The following is an 11,620-nucleotide window of genomic DNA, read 5'->3' on the forward strand; positions in this document are numbered from 1 at the left end:
GTAATCTCAACTTACCAGCATAACTTTGCTGATTTACATTTCCACCTTTTTTTATACAACGTTTAAGAAGACCAACATCATTTTCCAGAGCCGCTCTATATAGTAAGGTTTCTCCAAACATATTTTTCCGGTTAATACTAGAAAGAGTCATATTACCAATTTTCTTCTTTTCTGTAATGAGAGATGAACAAAAACAAAACAATCTTTATTTGAAAATCAGGAAGAAGTAACAGGATTAGTCCAATCAGCACTCTGGAAGTGAGGCTTATTAAACTATGAAATAGCATTTCCTTCATTATTGTTATTAGGTACTGTTGATTGAACACTAATTTACAGTGACTCTAAGTAACAGAGAAAGAAGACCCAGCCAAACCTGCACAATCCTCATAAACTCCACTGCACGTAAGCCCACTGTTTCAGTTGTGCAAATCCATCTCCTTGATGGTCTTCCTCCAGGGACTGGCCCCTCATATAACATGCCTGAAGAATGTGAGACAAAGTCTCATCATCCTTCCTTCTAACGAACACACTGGCTATACTTCTCCAAAGCAATTTGCTTGTTCTTTTCGCAGTCCATATTCAATAGTTTTTGCTAACACCACCATTCAAATCTTAGATCTTCTTTCTTCATTATATATATTTCATCGAGGTAAGTACTACTCACAGTAACCCTATGAACAAAAGATCTGAATCCTGTGTCATTCTCATAATCTCTACCATATATAAGTCTACTGCTGCAGTCATTGTATAAATCTGTATCATTGAGTCTTACCCTCTTTCACTGACTCTCCACATTTCCAAGCATTATGTCCTTCTCCAAGGAATAGTATATCCTAGTAACACGCCTAAAGCCTGTGAGATGAAGTTTCACCATCTTTGCCTCAGAGGACTATTCTGGATGCACTTCTCCAAGACATATCTGTTTGTTATTTTGGCAGTCCATGGGATATTCAGTACTCTTTTCCAACACCACATTTTAAAAGCATCAGTTCTTCTTCTGTCATCCTTATTCACTGTCCAGCTCTAAGTAGCACAGCAAATGACTGAAAAAACCATGGCCCCAAGTCAGGTGCACCTTAGTCTTAACATCATTATACCTCAGTAATTTGGAAAAGGCCCTGTCAGTTCAATATAATACATCTCCTGATCAAATAGTTGACAATTAAAATCTTCTCTCCACCTACTGTGATAATGCTTATTTATCTATCTGGTGGTAAGAATTTTTTTCTTTCTGATCTTCTTGCAAATGTTTCAAGTCCTCATCACTTTCAGCAAGTAAAGCTGTGTCATCTGCATAACACAGGTTGTTGATAATTTTTTCCTCCAATCCTCATGCCACATTCTTCTTCATAGAGTCCAGCTTCTTCAGTGATTTGCTCAGTGTCCAGAATGAATAGGTACAGAGAAAAGATACAACCTTGATGTTTACCTTTCCTGATTTTAAACCATGCAGTGTTCTCTGGCTCTGTTTGGACACTACCTTTTTGGTCAAGATTATATGTCTTGTATAAGCAAAATTAAGTGCTCTGGCATATCTGATCCAGATTGTCAAATGTCTTTGCATAGTCAATAAAACACAGACAGACATTTTTCTGGTACTCTCTACTTTCAGCCAGATCCATTTGATATCAGCAATGATATCACTGCTGCTATGTGTCATCTAAATCCAGCTTGAACCTCTGGAAATTCTCTATTAATGTACTGTTCTAGTCACTTGGATGGTCTTCAGTAATATTTTGCTTGCATGTGATAATAATGATATTATTCAATCATTCCCACATTATGTTGGATCATCTTTTCTGAGAAAATATTTGATACTGAGCTTCAAAAATCCATGCCTCCAATGAGTAGCTTGGTTTCACCCTCTCCAGGGCAGACCTGTTTGTTGTCTTGGCAGTCCACAGTATGTTCAAGACTCTTCTCCAACACTACAACTCAAAGGCATTGATTCTTCTTCTGTCATCCTTAGACACTGTCCAGCTCTCTAATGCATAGCAAGTAACTGAGAAGACCATGACCTAGATCAGGTGTACCTTAGTCTCCAAACTGACAAAGCTGCTCTTCAGCACTCTGGAGAGGTTCCCAACAACAAATTTCCCAGTGCAACTTGTCTTTTGAGTTCCTGACTACTAGTGCCAAGAGTGTTGATCATGAAACCAAGCAAATTGAAACTGTTAACAATCTCAATCTTGTTTTCCATCTATCATGATGCTGCCAATTGGTAGATATTCGGCTTCAGTCCGTATTGAAGACTATAGTCCATGACCTTTTACAACAAATGCTTCAGATCCTCCTTAGTAAAGTTGTGTCATATGCATAATGCAGGTAGTTCATGAGTCTTCCCCCAATCCTGAAAGAGCCCAGCCTCTTGGATGATCTGTACTGCATACAGATTGAAAAAGTATATGCACAACCATGTTTATTGTCGCTTTGTTCATGATAGTAAAGAGTTGGAAACAACTGAAGAGCCCATCAACAAATGAATGGATAGAGAAGCTGTGGTATAGTCACATAATGGAATATTATGCAGCACTGAAAAACAAAGAACTCATTAAACACTTTACAAAATGGGTGACCATGGAAGACATTATGGTGAGTATGAAATATCTCAGTCACAGAAAGACAAATATTGTTCAATGCCACTATTACAAAACAGGACTGACGATGGAGTTGTGGGGAAACTAAGAAAAAAAGAAAAAAAATAATGTACACCATATTGAAAAAGACAAGGGAGAGAACTGTATGAAAGGAATATATGATTAGGTATAATTGGTATGACAAGAGTCCAGAATAAGAGCTGCACAGTATAAAGTGGTCTGGGGGAAGGGGAGCACTATAGAACATTGAAAGAACTTTTTTCCCAAAGAAAAAAGCAAACTGGGAAGGAGGTGGGGCAGGGAGGGAAATGTGCAATAATGAATGAATGGAAATAAAAGTTCTTTATAAACATAACAAAATCTCAATTAAAACAAGAAAGTTTGGGAGAAAAAAAAAAGGTGTGAAGATAGATGACTTCCTGGAATACACCTTTCCTGATCTTGAACCATGTAGTGTTTCTTTGTTCTGTTCTGATGACTGCTTCCTGGTTCATGTACAGGTTTCACATGAGCATAATTAAGTGTTCTGAGATCCCCATCCTTCTCAAAGTTAGCTACAATTTATTGTGATAATGATAATTCATACTATGTGATAATTCATACTAAGTATCAATTCTTCACTAAATCCTCAAGAATACTGAGACTGCTAAGTTAGATACTCCACAAATTGCCAATTTTTCAAACAACACCTACTTGATTATTTGGTATTTATAAATATTTCTGGTGACTGTTTTTTCAATTCTGATCTAACCTACCCCAAACTAAAACTTCACAAAGTAACTGAGTACAGCAAAAACATTCTTAATGAATCACCATTTAACTTGTTTTGCCCTTTTTAATCCATTCAATCTTAACTATAAAAATTTAAAAATCCACTCTTGAACACTTGAGCCTACTTCCTCCCATCCCAGGTTAAAGTGTTCTGTTTCCCCACATAAATTTTATCAGTGGTGTTTACTCCCAAATCTGTCTGCTCTAGTTATACTCACTATTGTAACCATGTACCTTATTAGAAATAACAAAACTAAAAAGTAATGAATGTAAACATTTTCAGTGAAAATGAGGGTACAGAAGTTGCATTCACCTTTAACTATGTCTAAGCAACTTCTCTGCCTTTCTCTTCCACTATAAATATCTAGAACACTATACAAAATATAATGGAGGGAAACTTTCATTTTCAGCCATTGTGAAACGATTCTTTCAGATCTGTGACTCCTGATGAAGGCAAACGGGTGAGGAAAGCCCTATGATGACCGTGGCTTTCTGTCTGAAGGTACTTTCAGACTACAGCACAAGGAGGGAAAACCAAAGCAGAAGAAAGTAGTCTCAACCAATGTGAAGAGAGAGCCTAGAGGGAAGGGAGGTAGTAGTAGATACACTTCCAGTGCAAGGCACCAAAAATAAATGTGGAGATGAAGGCACCAGAAATCTATGTAAGGGTTTCCTTGGCATCATCACCTGAACACCACCTGCTCATATATAAATTAAGTCTCCATAAAATTAGCGAAAACAGCTACTAAGAAACCAGTTATGATAAGGCAAATAATCTAGTTTTGTTATTAACAAAACTATGGTATTACAAAAAAAAAAAAAAAACCCAAAAAACAAAAACACACCAAACCCCAAAACAACCAAACCCTCTTCTTTACTTTGCTCATCAGTAAGTTGAGATAAATAACCCCTCATTCTTTTCAGAACCAGAATTCTATGTTCCTGCAAATTATTTACATAAAGAAATATTCAAAATATGCTTCACCATGTTTTGTTGTAGATTTGTTTTTCCTGATTTGTTCATCATTCTTGCCTCTAAATGAATTCTTCTCTTCACCTTCAGTCATTAAAGTAGAATCCAGCATGCTTCAAAAAGAAAAGTTTTAAATATCACTTTAATGTTCTTACAAGCATTCATCGATGAGCATATAAAATATTGACTAATGTTTTAAAACTCAAAATAATTTCATTGATCTGTTTTAATGTGGTATGGCAATTTTAAACAGAGAGATAACTCCATAGTAATTGCACACAATTCTTTGACATTGGATCCTGCCACCTAGGAACTGACTCATAGTTGACTCTCAAGTGGGTTTTCAGAAGCTGTAAATCACACAAGACAAGTCTAACCATCTTTATTCTAAAGAGTAGCTGGTAGGTTATAACTGTGTGCCTTCTGGTTGGCAGCACAGTTGCTTACTATTAGGTCATGTGTTGTTGCTGTTATGGGCTATGAAGTCAACTACTACTCACAGCAACTCTATGAGCAATAGCTTTGAAACTTACCCTGTACTGAGCCACCCTAACCATCTCTGATATACATGCCCCCATTGCCACAGTCACTATGCCAATCCATCTCATCCAGTCTTTCCCTTCTGCACTGTCCCTCCATCTGTCCAAGTATGAGGTCATTCTCTAAGGATTGGTCCCTCCTGGCAACATGCTCAAAGTAAATGAGTTTCAAAATCCTTGCCTCCAAGGAGCAACCTAGTTTTACTCTCCAGGACACACCTGTTTGTTCTCCTGGGAGGCCAAGGTATGTTCCATACTCTTCTCCAGCACCACAACTCAAAGGTATTGATTCTTCTTATTCACTGTCCAGCTCTCAGATGCACAGCAAGCAAGTGAGAAGAGATGGCCTGGATCAGGCCCACTTCAGTTTCTAGACTGATACTGTTGCCCTATAGCACTCAAGAGAGGTCCCTGACACCACTATCCTAAAGCAACTTTGATTTCCTGACTGCAGGTGCCAAGAGTGTTTACTGTGGATCCAAGCAAGATGAAATCATTAACAACCTCAATCTTTTCTCCATTTATCATGATGCTTCTAATTGGCCCACTGGTAAGAATCTTTGTGTTTTTGATGCTGAGATGCAATTCATACTGAAGACTGTAGTCTTTCATACTTCTGCAGAAAACGTTTCACGTCTTCCTCAGTTTCAGTGAGCAAGGCTGTGTCATCTGCATAACACACCTACAGCTCCCTAAAATACTTCCAAGTAAGACAATGTAGTTGAAAATAACTTTGGGAGAATATATTAATTATGAAAATATTCCAGTTTTCATCATTATTCAAAAATTATAAATTGTAAAAAAAATCCTATAGATTTTTACCTCTTAAACAACATGGTATAACCAATGATAAAGTAAAAAACTAAGTTTACAGTCTTCTTTCTTACTTGTTGGTTTCTTTCCTCTACTGTTGTTCTTGTGGGTGCTATCAAGTACAACTCATAGCAACCCTATGAATAATAGACCTGAACCCAGATCTGTCCTGTCCTGTGAACCCAGATCTGTCCTATCCTGTGCCATTCTCATCATCTCTGATACACTTGAGCCCATTGCTGCAGTCATTGTGTCAAGCTATCTCTGTGTCTTCCTCTTTTTTACTGATCCTCCACCTTTCCAAGCATGATGTCCCAAGGAATAGCTTCTCCTAGAAACATGCCCAAAGTATATACGATGAAACTTCCCCATTCTTGACTCTAAAAAACATTCTGGTGGTGTTTTCACCAAGACATATTGCTTTGTTCTTATGGCAGTCCATGGGATAGTCAGTACTCTTCTCCAACACTACAATTCAAAGGCATCAATTCTTCTTCTGGCAACCTTATTCACTGTCCAGATTTCAGATGTACAGCAAGTTACTGAAAAGACCACAGCCTGAATCAGGCACACCTTAGTGTTCAAAGTGACATCATTGCTCCTCAGTAATTTGGAGAGGTCCCTGACAGCAGACTTGCCCAATGCAGTATGTCTCCTGATCTGCTGACTACCAGAATCAAGGGTGTTGACTGTGGATCCAAGCAAGATGAGATAGTTGACAGTTTCCATCTTTTCTCCATCTTTACGATGATGCTTACTGGTCCAGTGGTGAGAACGTTTGTCTTTTTTATGTTGAGATTTAATCTGTATTGAAGGCTGGTGTCTTTGCAGAAGTACTGCACAGTAACTGACTATACTGCACCACTGAATCTTCTACAGCAAGTGCTTCAAATCCTCCTCACTGTAAGCACACAAGATTGTGTCATCTGCATAATAGGTTGCTGATGAGTCATCCTCCAATCCTGATTCTACATTTTCTTCACACAGTCTAAATTCTCGAATTATTTGCTCAGTATACAGATTGAATAGGTATAGAGAGTGAATACAACCCTGATGCACACCTTTCTAGATTTTAGATCATACCATGTTCCTTTGCTCCAGTCACACAACAGCTTCACGGTGTAGGTACAGGCTTCCTATGAACAAAATTAAATATTCTAAGGTTCCCATTGTTCTTGATGTTAGCCACAATTTGTTATGATTCATACAGTCAACTGCCTTTGCAAAGTCATTAATAGACATTCTTCTTAAATTCTGACCTCGTCCACACTCAGCTTGAACTTCTGATAGTTCTCTCTCAATGTACTGTTCAGTTTTGAGTGACAATAAGCTAGTGATATTAATGATATTATTCAATAATTATACTGTTCAATAAATTCTGCTGGATCATCTTTCTTGGGAGTGGAAACAAATATGGATCTCTTTCATCAGCCAGACAAGTAACTGTCTTACTAATGTCCTGGGATGAACTGGTGAGCATATCCAAGGCTGCATCTGTAGGTTTAAACATGCAAATTGATATCCCATAAATTCCTGGGGCTTTATTGTTTTTCAATGTCTTCAGCGTAGTTTAGACTTCTTCCTTCGTAATGAATGGCTCTTGTTCATATGGTATTTCCTGAAAGTTTTCAGTATCAACCAATTCTTTTTTAAACAGTGACTACAAGTGTGATTGTTCAGAGTCTCCTGCCTGTCCTTTCTCAAGTCTTCATGTCACTATCTATCCCAATTCCTAGGGAAAAGTTCAGCCTCTTTTAATACAAAAAGATTTGCCATATCACAGGGAACTAGTAAAACACTTCACAAAAACAGGAATCAGAATGACTGCATTTAAGGGAAAAAAAATCCTTAGAGAAGTTCAATATCAGCTGTGAAAACCAGGCCAGGTGCTGACTGTGGAAGAGATCATCAACTACTCATATGCAAGTTCAAACTAAAGATAAAGAAAATAAAGTAAAATCTACAAAAATTAAAGTCTGAGTTCAAGTCTAGGCTACTAGAAATTAAAGACTATCTCAGAAACAGGTTTGAAGCCTTAAGCACTAATGGTCTGGGAGAATATGAAGAATGTCATTCATTAAGTATGCGAAATTTTACTGAAAAGACAGAGAAAGAATAGGCCAAGATGGATGTCAGAAGAGACTCTGAATATTGCACTACACTGAGAAGCCAAAGCAAAGGGAAGAAATCAAGAAGTGAAGGAGGTGAATAGAAGATTTTAAAAGGTAGCATGGGAAGACAAAGCAAAGTATTAAAATGAAATGTGCAAGAAAACAGAGTCAGAAAATCAAAAGGGACAAACTTGCTTGGCAATTCTTAAGCTGAAGGAACTGAAAAACAAAAGAAGCCTTGAGCTGCAATACTTACAGATGTTGAAGGTAGAATGCTGAATGACCCAGGAAGCATCAAAAGCAGATGGAAAGAGTACACAGAGGCACTATACCAAACAGAACTGACAAACACGGAAGAATTTCATGAAACAACATACGATCAAGAGCCTATAGTGATGAAGGAGGAAGTTCAAGCTCCTCTGAAGGAAAAGTAAAAAACAAGGCCCCAGGAATTGATGGAATACCAATTTCAGCAAACAAATGCTTCCCTAGACATGCTCATCAGGTTATGCCAAGAAATCTAGAGGACAACTACCTGGCCAACTGATTGTAAGATATTTGTATTTATTCCCATTCAAAAAAAAAAAAAGGTGACCCAACAGAGTGTAAATTATCCAATGATATCACATGCAAGCAAGATCCTGCTAAAGATTATCCAGTAAGGACTGGAACAATACATCAGCAGAGAACTGCCAGATGTGCAGGGTGGGTTTAGAAGAGGCCGTGGCACTAGGGAGCTCACAGTCAACATTAGATGGAGCTTGGCTGAAAGGAGAGAGTACCAGAAGAATGTCTATCTGTGTTTCACTTACTATGCAAAGGCATTTGACTGTGTGGATCACAACCCATTATGGCTAATTTTGAGAAGAATGAGGACACCAGAACACTTAATTGTGATCATGTGAAACCTATACTGAGAACAGAAAGGAGTAGTCATAACAGAGCAGGGAAAAACTGCATGGTTCAGGATCAGGAAAGGTGTTTCAGGGATGCATCTCCATATATCATTTCAACCTTTATACAGAAGAAATAAGTCAGGAGGCTGGACCTTTTCAGAAGGAATATTGCATCAGGATAGAAGGAAGACTCATCAACAACCTGCATTATGCAGATGGCACAACCCTGCGTGGAGAAACTGAATAGGACATGAAGCATTTGCTGAAGAAGGTCAGGAACAGTAGTCTTCAATATGGATTGAAATTCAACATCAAGGAAACAAATATTCTCACCATTGGGTCAACTGGCAGTTTCATGATGGACAGAGAAGAGATTAAGATTGTTGATAAATTCAGCTTGCTCAGTTCCACTATCAACTCTCTTGGCACCGGCAGTCAGGAAATCAAAAGACAAATTGCATTGGGAAAGTCTGCTGTCAAGAACCTCCCTAGAGTACTGAAAAGCAACTATGTCAGTCTGGAGTCTAAGGAGCACCAGACTCAGGCCATGGTATTCACAATTATTTGCTATGCATCAGAGAGATGGACAATAACTAAGGATCAATGTCTTTAAGTTGCAGTGCTGGAGAAGAGTGTGTGAACATACAGTGAACTACCAGATAGACAACCAGGTCTGTTGGGGAGAGGGTGAAACCAGGTTGCTCTCTGTAAGCAAGGATTTTAAAGCTCCATTTCACATAGTTTGGCAAGCAGCCAGGAAGGACTAGTCCTTGCAGAGAGACATCAGCTTGGAAGGGTTGAGGGACAGCACAGGAGAGGAAGACCCAGGATGAGATGGATTGACTTAGGGACTGAGTAATAAGGTCTGTCAGAGACTTTACGATTGGCTAAGGATAGGGCAGGTTTGAGAGCTGTTGTACATAGATAGGGTTGCTATGAGTCGCAAGTGACTTGATGGCACATAACAACAAGACAAAAGAAGTCCCCAAGTGGTTTAAACCACCAAGAGGCAATACTCAAATAAAAGTCCTAGTGATCTAATTCTAAAATGTTTATAAAGTACATTACAAATCTTATAAAGTACAATTCTACCTTGCACACACAGGTCATCATGAGTCAGAATCAACTCAACAGCAATTGTTTCAGTTTTGGTACAATGATCCTCTGTCTCCAAGCAGAGAATTACATATAAGCTTTTAAATATTATCAGAAGATATACTTCAATAATATACCTAGAATTCCTGGTGAAAGATTTATCTGTTCGATGCTCACAGCTGAGTACTTCTGGGAGCATTTTTTCCAGCATCTTATACTCATCATCTGTATGATTCCCAGCTTTGTCTCCATTCAGTTTTTTCAACCTTAATGATCTCCTTAACACACATGGAATTTCTAGCTCAGAGATACTGTTCACTGGATTTGAATCTCTCCTAATAGTTAGCGGATCATGAGAAATGGCATTCTGATGAGTTGAAGTTTGCAATTCAAACTGATCTAGATCTTCTAGAGCCTGTAAAAATAAATATATTTACAAATAATTACAACACGACAAAGAAATAGAAAACTAGAAGAAATTAAGTCTTACCTGGTAAATGTCTCTTTTATGAAATAGATAAACTAATACAAAGTATAAACATGTGAATACAATTTTAAAATTGAAATAGTTGATGTAAAAAAGGAAAATGTAGATTCAAAACCCTAAGGCAAGAGAAGCACAAGGATAAATTATTTTCAATAATATTTAAGCTTCACCAAAGAAGACATTCAGATGGCCAAACACATGAAAAACTGTTCAAAATCCCTAGCTCTAAAAGACATGCAAATCAAAACAACTATGAGATATCATCTCACCCCAGTCAGAATAGCAAAATTTAACAGAACAGCAAACATCAAATGCTGGTGAGATTGTGGAGAAACTGGAACCCTTATCCACTGTTGGTGGGAGTGTAAAATGGTGCAACCACTATGGAAGGATGTATGGCGCTTTCTTAAAAAGTTGGAAATAGAAATACCATTTGACCCAGCGATTCCACTACTGGGCATATAACCTTAAAAAACCATAACCACCATCCAAGCAGATATATGCACACCCATGTTTATTGCAGCTTTGTTCGCAATAGCAAAAAGCTGGTAACAACCAAGTGCCCAGAAACAAATGAATGGATAGAGAAGCTGTGGTATATTCACACAATGGAATACTATGTTGCATTGAAAAATGAGGAACTCATGAAATATACAAAATGGGTGACCCTGGAGGACGATCCTGAGTTAAGTATCTCAGTCACAAAAGGACAAATTTATTTTCTATGAAGATGGCACTGAAAGCAAAAAAGGAAGCCCCTCCCATTCCAAAACTGAAGCCAAAGCAAAGGCATTAAAAGCCAAGAAGGTAGTCCTGAAGGGTACCCACAGGAAAAAAAAAAAGATCCACACGTCAGGCGGCTTAAGATGCTGAGATTCTGAAGGCAGCCCAAATACCCCGGGAAGAGCACCCCCGGGAGAAACAAGCCATACCACTGTGCCATCATCAAATGTCCTCTGACCACTGAGTCAACCATGAAGAATATAGAAGATAATAAGACACTTGTGTTCACTGTGAAACTGATGTGGCTAAGGTTTGATTAGGCCTGGAGAGAAGAAGGCCTGTGTTCAACTTACTCCTGACTATGATGCTTTGGATGTTGCCAAAAAAATTGGCATCACCTAAACTGAGTCCAGCTGGCTAATTCTAACCACAGATTTTTTCCTCACACACACACAAACACACACACACACACAAGGATAGTGCCACTGTTGTAAAACAGGACTGACTGTTTTACTTACTCCCTTCAGGGTTAAAGGGAGACTAAGAAAGAAGAAATATATAATGTATACTGCACTGAAGCTGGGCAGAATATTAAATGATCCAGGAAGTATTAAA

General features: G+C 38.2%; 1 protein-coding gene across 1 annotated transcript in view; it reads right to left on the reverse strand.

The window, feature by feature from the left end:
* Positions 1 to 11,620, reverse strand: part of ANKRD31 (ankyrin repeat domain 31) — a 246,018-nt gene that overhangs the window by 128,203 nt on the left and 106,195 nt on the right. Inside the window, 3 exon segments of the mRNA XM_006901438.1 lie at positions 16 to 171; positions 4,354 to 4,454; positions 9,933 to 10,209. Coding sequence (XP_006901500.1) covers positions 16 to 171; positions 4,354 to 4,454; positions 9,933 to 10,209 — 534 coding nt within the window.

Source organism: Elephantulus edwardii, unplaced genomic scaffold (genome assembly GCF_000299155.1).
Source record: "Elephantulus edwardii isolate Elephantulus edwardi_28Jun2011 unplaced genomic scaffold, EleEdw1.0 scaffold00326, whole genome shotgun sequence".
Classification (NCBI taxonomy): Eukaryota; Metazoa; Chordata; class Mammalia; order Macroscelidea; family Macroscelididae; genus Elephantulus; species Elephantulus edwardii.